Source organism: Colletotrichum lupini, chromosome 3, assembly GCF_023278565.1.
Source record: "Colletotrichum lupini chromosome 3, complete sequence".
In the NCBI taxonomy this organism is placed as follows: Eukaryota; Fungi; Ascomycota; class Sordariomycetes; order Glomerellales; family Glomerellaceae; genus Colletotrichum; species Colletotrichum lupini.
In genome coordinates, this window is record NC_064676.1 from 3,749,047 (window position 1) to 3,765,356 (window position 16,310).

At 52.1% G+C, this 16,310-nt stretch overlaps 4 protein-coding genes across 4 annotated transcripts; 2 read left to right on the top strand and 2 right to left on the bottom strand.

Moving 5' to 3' along the window:
- Positions 1 to 7,736: 7,736 nt before the first annotated feature.
- CLUP02_05900 (uncharacterized protein) lies at positions 7,737 to 9,539 on the bottom strand (the record flags this gene model as incomplete). Its single annotated transcript, XM_049284905.1, has 6 exons — positions 7,737 to 8,180; positions 8,226 to 8,645; positions 8,718 to 8,925; positions 8,980 to 9,240; positions 9,313 to 9,413; positions 9,456 to 9,539. 6 exons carry the CDS (start codon positions 9,537 to 9,539, stop codon positions 7,737 to 7,739), a joined length of 1,518 nt encoding a protein of 505 aa, XP_049142048.1.
- A 973-nt stretch (positions 9,540 to 10,512) lies between these two features.
- Positions 10,513 to 13,121, top strand: CLUP02_05901 (exocyst complex component Sec10; the record flags this gene model as incomplete). Its single annotated transcript, XM_049284906.1, has 2 exons — positions 10,513 to 10,708; positions 10,765 to 13,121. 2 exons carry the CDS (start codon positions 10,513 to 10,515, stop codon positions 13,119 to 13,121), a joined length of 2,553 nt encoding a protein of 850 aa, XP_049142049.1.
- Positions 13,122 to 13,767: 646 nt separating this feature from the next.
- On the bottom strand, positions 13,768 to 14,846 carry CLUP02_05902 (uncharacterized protein; the record flags this gene model as incomplete). Its single annotated transcript, XM_049284907.1, has 6 exons — positions 13,768 to 13,981; positions 14,060 to 14,113; positions 14,175 to 14,468; positions 14,541 to 14,570; positions 14,645 to 14,677; positions 14,740 to 14,846. 6 exons carry the CDS (start codon positions 14,844 to 14,846, stop codon positions 13,768 to 13,770), a joined length of 732 nt encoding a protein of 243 aa, XP_049142050.1.
- Positions 14,847 to 14,878: 32 nt separating this feature from the next.
- CLUP02_05903 (uncharacterized protein) lies at positions 14,879 to 16,176 on the top strand (the record flags this gene model as incomplete). Its single annotated transcript, XM_049284908.1, has 7 exons — positions 14,879 to 14,910; positions 14,988 to 15,064; positions 15,197 to 15,299; positions 15,366 to 15,543; positions 15,599 to 15,756; positions 15,815 to 15,957; positions 16,010 to 16,176. The coding sequence occupies 7 exons, from the start codon at positions 14,879 to 14,881 to the stop codon at positions 16,174 to 16,176; spliced, it is 858 nt and encodes a 285-aa protein (XP_049142051.1).
- Positions 16,177 to 16,310: the final 134 nt, after the last annotated feature.

Consider the following 16,310-nt stretch of genomic DNA (forward strand, 5'->3'; position numbering starts at 1 on the left):
AATGAGTAGCCGAGCCGTCTTTCAGTCTTGCTAAGTCTAGTCCTTGTCTGGATCTGGCGTGAATGTCACCTCGCTGCGGCGCAAGTAGGAGAAACGTATGGTGGTAGTACAGCAAGGTAGGAGCTGAAGGAGCGATCTCGCAACCAACAACTAGCTAGTCTTTTTTTCTTCTCTCCCGTTTCTTTGCGCAAGCAGCAGGAATGGAAACAAACAGTTCAGTCCAGGCCAGAAATAGCAAAGCAGACTTCCAGGTAGCAGGAGGAAACGGCGGGCGGAGGCGGCTATTATGAATACAAACAAAGGGCGGGAGGACAAGCCAAGAGACGGCGACTGCGGGACTGAGACCTAGTTCCTTGTGAGAGACGTAGAGAGAAGAGTGGGAATATGGAATGGAATGGCGTGCACGAGCCCATCCATGTACGAGCCACCTAGACCATGAACATTGCTCGGGGTCTAGTGTAAGAGGTAAGACACAAGACACCGGATCCCTGGAAAGAAAGTTTCTGGGATGGTGCGGATACACTGAGTGAGCGAGTTAAGGTCGTCAAGGTCGGTATTGCAAGACAGGACGGGACCAGGAAGAGAGACACGACGAGGATGAGGGCGAGAAGAGGGGACGACGGGCTCGGGTTGACGAGGGGAGGGGTGTCGAGAGAGTGGAGGTTTACCTGGTGCTGGTCAAGTCAGGTCAGGTTAGATCCAGTTGTCTGTCTGTACGGATATGTCTGCCCGTGTGAGGCTTTGCTCGGGATGGCGCGTTGTGCTGTGCAAGTGCTGCGCTTTTTCCTCAGCCGTTGTTGCTGGCGGTGGATGGGAAACGGGGCCGTTACGTGTTTAGCAGAGCTGGTTGAAAGTGAAGAGTACGTAAGTTGGTGAGGTGAGGAAAACAGAACAAGAGCGCAAGGCCAAAGCTAGGAGAGAAAACGGTGCTGGTAGGGACAGGGTACGTAAGGCATTCTGATTTGTGAGGTACCTTACCTTATTCATACGGAGCAAGGCAGTTGGAAGGTACCTTCTTCAAGTCCCTCTTTCTTCTCTTTCCTTCTCTTTTTTCTGGGGGAGTCTGATCATGGGCGACGGATGTGGATGGCACATCCCGTACTCCGTACCGCGCAAGGTACCTTACACTACCTACCTTATTCCTACAGCACGGCGGTAAGGGAAGCCCCGACCAGTGCCTCTTTCTCCTTCTCTCTCTTCTGCTGTGCCACTTCCATTCACTTTCAGAGTTCCTTCCAGGTTGGTGATTTTTGTGATGGGTCCCGGGCGGTAAATCCGCAGCAGCAACGTTGGCAGTTCTTCGTCCCTTTGGAGCACTGTGCATGCGGCAGGACCCACTTGGCTCACCTCACATCCTCCGTTCATCCCTCCTCCAAAACGGTACGTACTTCCATCTTGTACCTTTGTACCTTCATCCCTCCTTCCCTCCCTCCTTGAGTCCAGGTCCCTCCTTCCATTTCACGGTACACGTATTGAGGGCCCCCAAGACCAGCCTTTGCGTGGCGTTCTTGGTGTGTGAGGTAGGGAGACGGTCACTCATCCGACTGAGGGATGACGTTTTTGAGGACTAGGGTGGAGACAGCAGACTTGGACGGCTGGAAAGAATGCACACCAAAATAAAAAGTCACCACTCACATGAGGTCGGGTGGTCTCTAAGAAATACATCGTAAAGTACCTTGGACGGTAAGGTAGGGTAAAAGGGGCCGCAAGCAGTTACGACGGGTCAACGGCGGAAAGCCATGTAACAGTAATCGCAATTTCGATCGACAGATCTGGGGCCGGCGGGCAAAGAGGACGTGTCGCCGTTTGAGGCTGGGCTTGCTCCAAATGAGAATTAACGACAGACTCAGGAGTCAGGACTCTCTCATCCAGAACTTTTCAGGACTCTCTGAATGAAGGGGGAACGTCTGCTCCATCTCATCAAGCCCCATGTCCCTCACTTCCTCCAGCTCGGCTCAGCTCAGGCTCATCTCATCTCAATTCACCAAGCTGCAAACCTGCAAACCTGCAAAGCCCAGGGCAGGCTCATTCTTGCATTAGCCCAGCATGGGCTAGCCTGGGGTGGTCCCTCAACTCCCGGAACTGCGAGCTGGGCGCCGGCATCGACGGTGGTCGTGGAGGTAGCGCCATGCAATTACGATGGGCCCGTTGATTTTTTTTGATCTTCTTCGCCCCTCGCGCATCATCACTCATCTTGCCCGGTTCCATCTCTTTGGCGGAGAAAGCCCTTGCCTTTCCACTTCGTATACGGAGGAGCACACCTGTGATTGTGTGCGAGAATTGAAAACTCTCCCTTTATTCAGGTGAGAGTGTGGGTGCGACCGAATCTGTACCACCTGGTGTGTGAAACTGGGCAGTTCGTATGGGACAACTGGACTGTGCTGCATTGAATTCGCACCTACATATCTGTACGGGATCCAGTAGTATAAGTTGAGGCGATACCGAAACCGGGTCGGGCCACATGAGCGCTGCGTTTCTTTGTACTTGCTGTGTACGAATAGTGTCAATAGTTGTATTTGTGTATGTGTGCGTCTTGTGATGCATACTCTTCGGGGGTTTCTTTCCTTCCTGCAGATTCCAGACTCTCCAAAGTCAAGAGGTCGAGGTCCGGTGCTACGCTGGCCCAGCTCAGGGTTGCGGCCAGACCTGCGATTGGACCCGACCCCGAGAAACCGGAAACACGGGGTCCTGCCAGTGCCCTTTCCCAGGCGTCGCGTACCGTTGCAATGAATAGCCCGGACTGCCGAATGGACGCGTGCTTTGCGGCGTGCGAAACGGAGCCTATTTCCTCATACTTTGTGTGTCTGTTGTTCTGGCTTCTGTTTCGCTATTCTCATGCTTCAATGTATCGCAAACTCTCGGAGAATAGGCAGAACGATAGACGTTGGCTGTGTTCATGTTGTTGGTATTCCTAGCCTTTCTCCCACAACCTTGCTTATTCTTAGTTGCTGCTGGTGACGGGGCATGTACTTGAAACTTTCCCCTCAATCCAAATGTTAATGCCACTGGGCTCGGATGACCCCCGGACAGCGGCTCTCTTGGCTTATTGGACCCAAGCAAATGGCTCATTGGCGTCTGCAAGCCTACAGATAGGTACCTGAATCACCATTAGCCGTCTGCCATGTATGATGTTGGAGAGAGTCAGGGGAGGGGAAGATCAAGAAACAACCAAACCGTGTCAACCAAGGTTGTGATTTGCTTGATTGGAAGGGAAAGTGCTGTAAAGCCGAGCATGCCAGGCCGAAGATCAGACAGACATTTCTTCTCCCTCTGGAACATCATGTACTCCAGATCTCACCACAGCAAGCTGACTGTCTCTCTGTTGACTGAAGTCTATTAGACGGTCTGGTTGGCAGGGCAGGGCAGGGCAGGCAAGCTAGTGGTAAGGCGCGCCGCGGGGTTGTCTCTTCCCAGCTGAGGTCAAATTGAACACGGTCATTTATTCCATGTCTAAGGATAAATGAATGGGTGAATTGGAAATCGAAAAGCAGCTATGTGACTCGTGAGTCGATTTGGAAGTTGGAACTGTCACTTTGCATCTGACGCTTTCTCTTCTAAGCCTGACGTACTCTGTACATTTGAGCGGGAAGGCATAGAGGTCAGCTCGGGTCCTGCCACGTCTGACGTTGATGGTTCCTTCCGTCTCATCAACGCAGATACGTACAATTGGCTTTCGTCCTTTTCTCATCCTTCCTTCCCAGGTTCCCAGCACTGAAGTTCTGCCTAGAAAGGAACATGTTCGCCATCCAACACTTAAGGTACTTTCCCACCTTCATCCAATGTCGGCACCTGCACTCCTGGTGGCGTGATGGGAATTAAACAAACATCGCGCCTGGCTGAAGGACAGCTCGTTCAGCGTCTTTCGTCATCCGGTTTCTCACATGATCTTCGAGGCTTTCTTCTTGATGTATTATGCTGCATACACAACACCCTTTACGTACTTTGACACCAACCATTGGACGACGTGGTGCCGATCTTGTTCTGCCGTCTGATCCTGCTGACCTGGATCTCGTCTCTCAGCATTGTGATTACGCCCTCTCGATCATCGCATCTGTTTGCAGCTCAGTTCCTGCAGCAACGTGCACTTTTCACCCTCCCTTTGGCCACGGATCATCCTGCTTTTTTTTTTTTCCCTCGTGCGCCATTCGCTAGCATCCGGCGCAACTTTACGTTGGTGCATCTATCTAACCAACCATTCTTGACTGACAGCAACAATAGTACGGAGTAAAAACCACAACCACAACAGCAGCGTGAACCGAACAGGCCGGGCCCGGTCAATTTGCCGGACGGGTTTCACTCATCACCGACCCCCTTGATCAAGCCATCGAACACGAAAGCCGTCGAGGCCAGCAGGTGGCCCGACAAAGAGGGAGACTGTAGGTATACGCGGCGTCCCGTCAGACCTCGTGCGCAACAGTGCACCTACCACAAGTCAACCTACTTACTCGATCCGGACACAAGGTTTTGGCCTTCCCAGCAGGACGGCCCAGGAAGGGAAACCGAACTGTAGCACTCTACGGACATACGTACAAAGTGCACAAAGATGGCTTCGTCCTACCCACAAAACAAAACCCAACAGCCAACAACCACCCTGAGAAACAATCACAAGAAGCTTTGGGTAAAAATAGCTTCGCGGCGCCTCCCTTCCCCAGTTGCGCCCCGTCCCACGCATCATCTCATCCACAGTCCACACCCATTCCATTCCAGTGGTCCACTCCAGCCCGAGGTCGCGGCACATCAACCCGCTTTCGGTTCATCCTCCCACCTGCCCGCCGCGCTTGCCCGCCTCGTCCCTCATGGCCGGACCTAGCACAGCCACCTTTGCACACTTCTTGGGATTCGAGAAAGGCACAAAGAGAAGCAAAGCGAAGAGGACGACCGGCCCGTTCAGATCTCGCCATTTGGCAACGTGCTCTCACCAGCTGACGGCTAGCTAGGCCGTTCCGAGAGGCCGAGACAGAACAACGCACACCTCACCGTCTACGAGCCTAGTCTGCCAGTCCACGCCTTTTTTTTTTCAATGTCGATCTAGAAATACGTCTTTGCGACTTGTTCTAGCGCCGATCCCGGCATTCTTGGGATTCCGAGCCACCCCTTTCGTCCTACATTACGGATATTTTGGGTCCATTTTCGCTCCCTAATGCTCCCCGCGACGGCGGTCAACTCCTCTGCTGCCCGTCATCGCGTCCTACCTACGTTTTGAGAACGAATCTCGCAGGCAGCTGACGTCTGGTGCTCATACTAGGCAAATCAACGAGTCGTGCCTCAAAAAAGTACCACAACACGGTGAGGCGTGTCGGCCGCATTTGATGAGGCTCCGGGCATGAGCCCCCAAATCCGACTTGACATCCGATCACTTCATCTCCAAATCTTTCAATGCGGCACCGCATTTCTGGATCCTCACCTCACTCTGCAAAAGTGGATGGGAACAAGGGGTGACCCTTTTCATTTTTCGCACTCAAAAGGGGTGGCTCCTGTTTTTTCAGGGACCGCGTTGTGGTGCTGGCCGTGGAACCCGGAACCATTCCAATCTTGGATCAACATTGCAGTGCCATCCCCACACTCCGGCGCGACTCGGCCAACGTCGTCCCCGCCGTCGGAGCTCGGGTCCTGCGAGAGAGAGGCAGAATGCTACTCTAGTCACCGGCCGCGCTGACGACTCCGGTTGCGTCGTCTTCGCAGGGCTGAGCCGATCCGCACGGTCTGGCTTTCGCCATGTTTACAATGGACCTCGACAGATTTTTCTTTCTGTCGTCTCGCTAAGTCACCCTTGGGGAGTGGCCCAAGTACGTTGCATTGGCATGTCGTTAAGGGAAACTTGCGCAATCGTCTATGTACTGCAGTCAAGGGGTCCGCCCGCTCGAGGCCGTGCCTTCTCCGGTGGGGATGGTACCCCTCCGTTGAAGCTTTCCGGCACCGAGACTTGTCTTATACAGTCTGGAGACATACCCAACTCGGCTGATGGCGATTGATAGCTAGCCACGTCAGTCAACCCCCGTACATAGTAAACTGCAGCCCGATTGCGGCTCAGGCCACACGAGAAGCCATCGTTAGAGTTCCTACTCAGGTGGGTATCGAGCTTGGCGAGGTTGACCATGTTTACATTCCGCGGCTTAGCACTATAAACGGCCCACGGGGTTGCGAAACCTAGAGAGGCTTAAGCATGACGTGACAAGCCTTGACCCCAGCGAAGTCCGCTTCATGACTGTCACGACTATCCGTGGATGAATTATTGAAGTGCTGCCAGAGTCTCATAGGTTCACCTCTCAGGGTGGGCGTGGGCTACTTGCCTGCACTGTACCCTCTGCCAATTCCATGGTTGCGAGACTGAATGGCCATACCCAGCGTCTAAGGCACATGCTTTCCTCTTTTGCAATCTGACTTATACCAATGTTACCCTGAAGCTCAACCAAGGCTTCCTTGAAACGCGTCTCTCTCTACAGACAGTCCGTGAGTACACAGCTAATGACTATACAGTGGGGTCGGTTTTGAATTCAGGAGCATGATGTACACGGACTTTCTATAACACAGCCCAGAAGTAGTCTGTTGGTCTCTGTTTGCGAGGGGATATGGATGGGAGAGGATCCTTGCCTTCAGTCATGGAGGCATGAGTGAGTTATTGTCCTCAAAATTCAGTATACGTCAATAAACGCGAATTGCAACAACAGCTGCTGTCTCTCTGTAGGATGTCGACAAGCCAAGAGTGTCCTTTTAATGAGATGAAGTATGTCTGGGGTAAGACGATGCCTCTGGGTTTTCAAGATTCATCTTAATAACATTACAATGAGTTTGTCATCGCCTTGGCCAGGGGGTGATGCTGACGTGGCGATGCGTACGGCAGAAGTAGTAAGAGCGGATTATCAGGGACAGGTACTGGATATTAGCCATATATACATTCACATGTGTTACCTAGGAAGCGTACATTGTATGTCACCTTCAGGGAGCTTTGAATGAGTTGATGTTACTGCCCGGTCTAACACAGATGTCGTACTCCAGTCCGCGCAATGGAAGCTACGTATACTGTAATTGTGGTCTTGACAAGTCTCCTACGAGTTCTTGTAGTGTGACATCTTTTTATTTGAGGAAGTCTAAGTTTATAGGAAAGAACCCGAAGTAGGTAAAGCAATTAGATGGCTCGATGTCAAACACGCACTAGAGCTTGAGGAACACCGCCACGAGAGAACTAAGCTTCCGTCATCATACGAAGGGATATAAATATGGTATGATTGTGTGAAAAAAGTTGATTGAGCAGGCAATAATGTCTGCGGCTGTCATCCGAGGCCAAATAGATCAGGAGTCCCGCGAGAAAGCAGCAAAGTACCCTGAAACCACCAGGTCGTTTTGATCCGAGGGAAGAAGCCATATTCAACCAAACTCAGACAAACACACTCTCTGAACGCGCTAGAGCGCTTATTCTGAACCTAATATACAGAGGAAAGCGAAGCTAAGTGGCTAGGGGCAAAATGTAGGTTGTATTGACGCTCGTTTGTAAGGGCTATGTGAAGACACGATGAGAACTCCCTATCTCTGCAAAAGATCATCGAACAACTAATGGATGGCACGGTTAGAGTGAACCAAACTCGACTCAGTGATGGATGGGCGGTTTTGTATTCCTCCAAAGTCGCCAGATGACGAATTTTAAAGCTGATCAAGTGACAGAACGAGGACTATGATTACACACCCAAGGAAGGATAATTGAGAGACAACATATTTGAGCATGCAGCTCAATCTTCAATTCATGTCTCGATTCCTTTCCCTCTCGCCTTCCAACTCTCCTCAGAGTACGCCTGGAAACACTTCTCGCACTCGCCACAGTTACCGCACCCCTTGAGCTGCCACTCGCCTCCAAACACATTGAACTCTCGCGCGCCGGAACCATGGATCGAGGAGTCTAGGGGCAAAGACTTCAGCGCGGCCGCGTAATCCGGGCCAGCAGGAAACCCGATATCCTCGTCGCTGTGAATCCTCTTCCTGAGCCTGCTAGCCGTACAATCCACGTCGACCCCGCGCTTCTCGCCCACGGCTATGAGGCGCTGGAAGTAAAGATTGTTGGGCGGCTCGTGGTTGGAGCAACGCGCCCGGCCGCACCGATCTCGTCGGACCACGTCATCCTTGATGAAAAGTGCCTTCAATTTTGGGAATCTGTCCGAGTTGAGAAGGCCGATGAGGAGATCCTCTGTCTTTTCTGTGTCACTTTGCTCAGCCGAGTTACCTTAGAAGAGAACCTCCATCGACGCGGGGAGGCGGGAGATAATCCACTCTAGCGCTGCTTCGGCGGGCGTTTGCCATAGGTCTGGTATCGCGTACATATCGTAGCTGTCTGCCTGCTTGAGAAAGTCGGCGTTGTCGAGCCAGACTGGCCGGAGGCGTGGAAATGTGTTGAGTTCGAGCAAATGGAGGTGATACAGGTCACAGCCGGATTTGCGAGCAGTTTCCATCCCCCACGCTCCGTAGAGCATGATACTCTCAAGAGATTCAGCCTGGGCGTTGCGTGCATTGAGCAGGAATCTGTCGATCTCGTGCCAGCAATCCTGATCACCTCTAACGTTGCCGCGGAGGCGGAGGGTTTTGAGGGAGCGAGGGGCGTTGAGGAGGGCTGAGCAGAACCCGGGACTCAAAAACTCTCCGCTGTCGATGAACAGGTGCTGTACGCTTCAGCAGCCGCGTGTGAGGCCGCGGGCTAAATCATTGATACGATCGCCATCCCGATCGTAGACGCCGAGGAAGTAGACGGTATCGATGCTGGGGAGCCTAAGTACACTTGCTAGGAGATCGGGGCGATGATTGACCTTACGGTCGTAGTCTAGCCAAGTTCCGGAGCGCACTCCGATGGAGACCTCGCGAAGAGCGCGTAGCCCTGGTGCCCAGGATCCGGCAAGGTGACTCATTTCGATGAGCGAAGTGAGCCATTTGAGGCTGTCATCTCTAAACCAGATGCGTTAGAACGTAGCTTTGTGCAGATCCTAGGTTCAGGCTCACCTGGTGCCCTCGTCGCGCAGAATGTATTTCACACTACTCAGGTGAGGGCATATAGCCATAAGTAAGATCTTGAGGATGCCATCGTAACCCTCGTCGAGTTGTTGGTCGACCACACACGTATCGTCGAAACCCGGATGAAATATATCTTTGAAAAGCCGCATGTACTCCGCCCGCTCCTTATCTTCCAGCGTCCACTCCAACGGCTGCGCATCTTCGTCAAAACGTTCTCGCGGCCAAAGCCAGTCTTCCCAAAACCTTCGGCTACCCCATATCTCGAGTGAGCGTATGTGTCATGTGATCCAAGGGTCCTTGTGCATGACAACATTTCGCAACAATGTGGGTATAGTCGCCGGCTGGAGGTCTGAGATGACGCCGTACTTATCATGGGTTTCTCTGTGACGGCGAAGAACTCCGGCTGAACACTTGGCGATCTTCTTTCAGGCACAGGCAAAGTTCAGGTGAGAAGCGACGTCTACATGCTCGATGATGTCTATGAGGAGCTCTGTTGGCAGGAGACTAAGGCGGTCTGTCTCCTCGGCTGGCTTGCGTTCCACGGTCATGGCGACTAGAGAGTGAAGGCAAATTACATATGTGAAATAAGGAAGCTAAAAGATGATGCTGTCGAAGTTAAGGATGTGAAGATGTCGTAAGAGACCTATATGTCTATGCGATGAGACTGAGGGCGAACTATTAGATAGGGTCCCACCTGCTGCCTATGTCTGCCCGTTGCTTTCTTGACAGGCAGGTAGAGAGCAACGTTGCGCGGAGGAAAAGCCCATCTGTATCTTGGTAGTTGCCTCTGAGCCTCCCGAAGACGGGAGTGAGGTGTACAGGGATGATGGAAATTTCAATCTAGCAAAGGGTCTTGTATCAAGCCATCTTGAGACGGCGATTGTTAGACAGTACCTAGTCGGCAGTGAGTTTTTGGAGTATCACAAGGTACTTCAAGGCCCCAATTGAGTATATAGAAGCCTCCCACAGAGTCGTGAGGGCTGGAGCAATCAAATCAGAGGTTTACCAGCTTGCCATTGATTGAGGTCCTGCGTTAAAGAGGGCATCAGCTCCCCAGGATATCGAGAGTTGACGTTCATACTAGGTATGTTTTCTCTGCCTCGGGATACATCCGTAGATGTGCCTAGCAAGCCGGTGGGAGGAACTAGCCTGGGCAGTCTCGTTGCATTGCTCGTTTGAATATCTACATAGTAAAGAAAGGACCCTTGATAATCACCATTTTTGGTGGTGACTTCCATCACGTGACATCGTCGAGATCAAGTACACACAGACCAACAAAGGCGGGGCAGTGACTTGCAGTGGTCTAAGCTCAAACAAGGGACAGACAGTTCGTCACTCGCTGGGAGCAGCAACGCGGATACCCGTGCTCCCGAAACACAACCTCGACCGCGATACCACACATTGAGCGACAGGCTGCCGACGACAATTCGATTACACAATACCAAGACTCAAGAGCCATGTAGCAAATTGCCATTCGATTGAATCTGCACAAGTATATTCGCTTCCTGCCCGACCGCCAACATGGAACGGGCCCCTTCTGGGGCCAAGTCCCTCTTCCCTCAAGGGCCCAGCTTCACCCTCGAGGACTTCTCGAACCAGGACTTCGTGGTCCGCGAATTCGTCGACACTCTTGCCGAGAATGCCGTGCCTGCGAACCGCCGATCAGGTCCATCGCAACCCGCCTTTGACCCCAAGCCACTCATTCGCACATTTGAGAGTACGGCAGCTTCGTTCCCTTCGTCTCGTGCCTTCCTCACTAACCCCTCTCTGCAGATGCGCTGTCGCAGCTTGGATCGTTGTCCGAAGAACTCCAGGAGAAGGAATCGGAACTCCAGTCCAATGTACGAAGGGCCGAAGCCCAGCATGATCAAACACTCGATACCCTCGGTCGAAAGCTCGACCAGTCCATGGCCTCCTTCGAAGCACTCGATCTATCATTAAACCAATCCGCGACAAACGGCGACAGAAGTGCGAGACAAGAAGCAGGCGGTAATATTGCTGTGCAGATTGGAGAGAAGCTTGAAGAGCTGGACAGAAAACGGAGGCGAGCCCAGGATGCCAACTTCCTCATCCAATGCTGGATTGAGGTTAGCGAGACGGGCCAGCTCACGTCATTAGAGGAGATCCAGAGACAGGGAGGAGCCGAGAACAAGGTCCGATGCGCAGTAATCTCCCGACAGCTCATGCGAATCAGTCAGCGGCTAGACCCGACCTCTTGGGGTCAGACGAATGGTACAAACGGGTTCCGAGGAAACGGCGTTACGAACGGCGTCACGGGAACAAATCGCGTGCACAACACGAGAGAACTACTCGAGAAGTTCTCCGAGTCTTTGGAGCAGGAGCTTCTCAAGCAGTTCAACAGCAGTTACCGACGCCAAAACTTCGACGACATGATGGAGTGCTCCAAGGTCCTGTACGACTTCAACGGTGGCTCCAGCGTCATCGCGACCTTTGTAAATCAGCACCAGTTCTTCATCGACAGAGACCAATTGATTTCGGATGAAGTTATGTTGGACGGCGACACATGGGAACAGATTGCAGATCCCGATTCTGAACCACCTGGCGTCGAAGCCAGCCTGCAATCTCTCGTTGACGAGGTCAAACTCGTCATGCAGGAGGAATCCTTCATCATCAAGCGCGCCTTCCCTTTTTACGAGACTGTTTTGATCAAATTCATTCAGCGAGTGTTCCAACAGTCTGTTCAACAAAGGCTCGAGATGGTGCTGGACAAGGCCAACGAAATCTCTTCCTTGGCGTTCCTCAGATCACTGCACTCATCGAGGACATACATCAGTTCTTTGATCGAAGACCTCAAATCACACGGCCTTACCGAACATCCGGAACCGGCTTCCCCCCAAATCTCCCAGACACTGGACCAGCAGATGGAGGAACTTTTCGTTCCCTACCTTGTTGGTAATTCATACATTGACCGAGAGAGGAAGAGTCTTGAGGAAACGTACAACTCGTTGCTCTTCAAATTCACAACATACCACTCCAAGAGAAAGAAGGCACCGACTGGCTTCATGGCCTCACTTGCACAACAGAGTTCACAAATGCTATCGTCGGCCAAGGATGCATATCTCGAGCGCCTCGACTCCTCTGAGTTAACAGCCACTCAGAAGGCTATGATGCTTCGTGTCGCAGGAATACAAGACAACAATGACAACAAAAACGACGTTGAGGTGTCAGAAGAAGACGGCATTCTGAGCATAGCGAATGCCAAGAGAATGATGAAGTGGCTCGCGGAATCCGTCCGAAGAACCCTAGAACTTGGCTCTCCCGCCGATACACCAAAGGACGTCAACGTTCTCCTAAACCTTTTGCTCACAACAATGGGTCGCGTCTATGTGGAGACGGCTTTGGACGCCGCGCTCGACCAGGCGACTTCTCAGGAAAATATCAAGTCGGAACCAGACTTGAGCTACCTCCCTTCAATCCGTCCCGCGGTGACCATCACTAGTATTATGGAACGCTTCATTACTACTGTGCTGATCAAGCTGGCCGAATCCAACACGACAGTCCGCCGCAGCATGTCCACGCAGACAAAATCCGCCATTGACGGCATTGAGCGCAAGACGAACGCCGTGATGCGCAGCTCCATCGATGTCGTTACCAACTGGGTCACGCGCTCTCTTTCCAGTCAGAAGAAGTTTGACTTCCGTCCTCGCGACGCAGATCTGGATTCACTTCAGACGCCCACCTGTTTACAAATGAGCCAGTTTCTCTCCCGCGTCTCCAAGCACGCCGCCCAGGCTGTGGACGGCCAGAACTTGGAGGTCTGGAGCTCCGAGGTCGCACTCGCCGTCCTGGCTCTGCTCTTTGACCACTTCAAAAAGTTCCAGGTCAATGCTACGGGTGGACTCATGGTCGCGCAGGATCTGTCCAAGTACTCTTCCACTCTCAAGGAGTGGTCGCTCGCACCGGACGTAGAAACCTCGGCCGAGCTTCTCACTGATATTGGCTCCCTCTTCATTGTCGGACCCGAGGCGCTAAGGGAGAAGTCTCGCACGCTCGCGGCGGGCCCCTCTGGCCAGGGCAAGAAGCTTACCAAGGCCGACTTCAAGGCATTTGTGCAACGTCGCGACGATGCTAGTAGCGTTGGCATCCAAAGTGTATTGGCTGGGCTTTGAGAAATAGGGGGTTTAGTGGTCAAGGTTTGGGAAAAGGGGCATTGCCGGGGTAGTTGGGGAGATTGACGCATGTGCTGTCTTATTAATGATCGAATATGATACCAGGTTTCAATGTGCACAAGCCCTGCTGAACGATCTTGACTTGTTGTCACCGACCGCCGGTCCGAGGTCACGTACCTACAGACTCGGGAACGCGAGCGCAAGAATCGCCGACTATGGAAAAGGCAGCGAGATCTCGCAAGCGCGCGCGCCATGACAACCTGCCCGATCTTACGGAGATACCCGTTAGTCAAGCTAAGGAATTGACAAATAATTCTCCGTTGTTAGCTTGGGGCCAGGAAGAGTCTAAGAGCACCTTTAGTCGAGCTAAGTGCTCACAAGTTTGGATTTAGGCAGGTGCTTTTTTGTAAAAGAAAAAAAAAAATCTTCCTGTTCGTTCACTGACCAATATGCTGCCATTAGGCCGGCAGTCTAGCGTCGTCTCGAGACTTGGACGGCGTCGTCGCACTTGCGACTTTTAAGCTTTGCGCGCCCACACGGACAGGAGTCTACGGCCGTAAGCGCCAACGGTGTGGCGCCGTTTACTTGGGCCGTTTGGTTTCACAACGGTCTTTTTGATGATGTTATATCGTCGAACATGTGGTGTCTATTTGTTGCCGTCGATTAGGGGTGGTGATGGTTTCTCTGAGGATATCGCAGGGGGGAGAGTTTGGGGTTTGTACTGCATTTGAGGAAATTTGTATCCCAAAGCCGGAAGAGGCATTGTCTGCCTTGCATTCGCTATGAGAACCAGGGATAGTTCACAAAAGCCAGTCGCCATCAGGGACCATGCAATGCAATGGGGGGTTGTTTGCATAGTACTGGTGGTCGTTTGTGGGGGGCTCGTAAGGCTTCCCCCCGGGCCGAGGCTAGGTGGTTAATATCCCGGGCCAGAGTACGTTTCAGGGGAAGAAGGGGATCTTTGAACTCTGACAACGTCAAGTAGACGCTCACTGAGCTATGTTCAGTTGTCTCAAATCTTAAAGTCCTCTACAGTGCCGCTTATAGTGCCACGATGCAGCTTGTCGTAGGATTCGACTGAGTCCTAAGCGTAGACAACCCACGAGGACCTCCAGTAGACTGATAGTATCTTTCTTCATGGTGACTTCGTGGCGAAGTTGAGTTCCATAGCCTGGAAATAAACTTCCATAGCTCATCATCCACCTGCATTGACTACTGAGTTGATAATTTGCCCAATACAGGCTTTGCGTGACCGTCAGCCCGGTTCTCCTGGTACTTGGAGCCTGTGAACTCAAGGGCGATCGACATTCGCAGACGGTCGACGGGCAGCTAGTCGTTGTAGCAGTACTGTGGTGCATCTCACAGGTGTGTATAGGGATTGGAAGCCGATGCTTACTCTGAGATCCGTCGTCTAAGTACATCTGAAAGTGGCAGTCCGACTGGCGCAGCCTAAATCCTTTGCAATTGCTCCGTCAGAGTGTCGGTGTCTCCAATTACCACGTCGAAGGTAGCGCTCTACCTACTGCTGAATCACCGTGTCATAGGTCATGACTGCGCTTGAGGACACTGTTGGCGAGTTTAAGGAGTAGCATTCGGTTATAGTGAAGGTTTGACTGACAGTACTCTGGTATAAGAGTTTGAGAATCTACCCCAACGATCCGAGGTTCTGGTTTGATGATTACAGTAGAGGAACTCTTTTGGAACCCGAAGAATCCGATTTAGCATCCTGAGAATCTGGGTTGAGGAATATAAAGGGAATGTGGAAGCGCAATTTCGGGGCGCGAAAGAAGTAAGTAGTTTAGTTGTAGGGGAGCCGTTTCAGGGTATGGGAAAGCTAAAGAGGTGCCTGGATACTCGTTTGGCAAGTGTCATTCTCAGCCTGAGGAGGTCTTTGAAGGGGGCTAGCGGAGAGTCGGGCAGGCCTTACTCGAGCAGGAACCCATGTATGACCTAGTGAAAGCTCCGTATTCGTATATTATATGAGATACCTCCTCGGGCTGCTGACGAAACATGTGAAATATGTTGAAGAAGTAGCTAAACAAGGCCGAAGCATGGCTCTAGTGTGTTTGAATCAGGGCAGAATGCTAAGAGTCAGAGAGGCAACTGCCTTTCAGGCGGTTGGGTGAGCGGTCATCAAAGCATTGCCATAAAGTACACAAATGTCCAGTACCACGAAAGGTACATACGGCACTGCTTACACCCGAGACTACCTAGCGACTATATGCAGCGGATATAATGCCAAAGGAGTACCGGTATTGTGAAAGCCCGGGCTATGCGGATAGAAGGAGGCGTTCTACGTAGTTCCCAGGTGCTACGTGGTAGTGTAAATGCAGCGTTGGCCAACTTCTATAACGACGAGAAACGACTGGAGGCTACGATGCACAAGAAGTCAACTTCAGATAGGTCGTGGTCCGAAAGCCCTGTTTATTTAACTCGGAGGCTTCTTACCTCCTGAGGTTGAATGTTCACAAACGAAGCCAAACATCCCACGGGCTTTACCCAGGGACTCGGGACCATGTGTAACACACCCAGAACATATTCGAGAACCAGAGTCTCGGAATTTTTGCGAAAGGGAAAGAGCTTCGGGAGGGAACGTGATCCTTGCTGTCGCCCAGCAGACCGGTTTAGCGGAGAAGTGACCCCTGTGAAGAAGATCCTTCACTGTTTCCTTTTCATTTAGCTTCACTGATAAGAGTCGTGTCCAAGGGACATAAGGGTGCTGGGGAGGGGACAGTTCAATTATGGCATTTCCAGCTCTTCTCCTATCCTGTCGAGAGAATCGGGGGTACGGCCAGCGTTGAGGAGGGCGCCGTGACAAGGCTCGCCGAGCCGACAAGTGCCATGAATGTGACAGGCGGCATGACAGGGGTGGTAACGCACACCTCCAGATTCTAATGATGACTTTGCAGAAGATCCAGCTGGTGCTCCTCATGTGTATTGGATGGTTGAGTTCGAACCCCTCATTTTGGCCGCCTTGGGTGGTGGCGGAACACAGGCACACAACAGAGAGCACTTCAGGGGGCATGCCTCCAACGCGCGTGCTAAGATACCATAAGTGACGAGCATCGTGATTACTTTCTTTCATGTACCCCGAGGAGAGGAACAGGATTTCGGTCGTATTGCGCTAGCATTGTCGCCTGCCGGATAGGTTGGTTTGAACTTAGGACGTAATTGGCATCCATCTCGGGG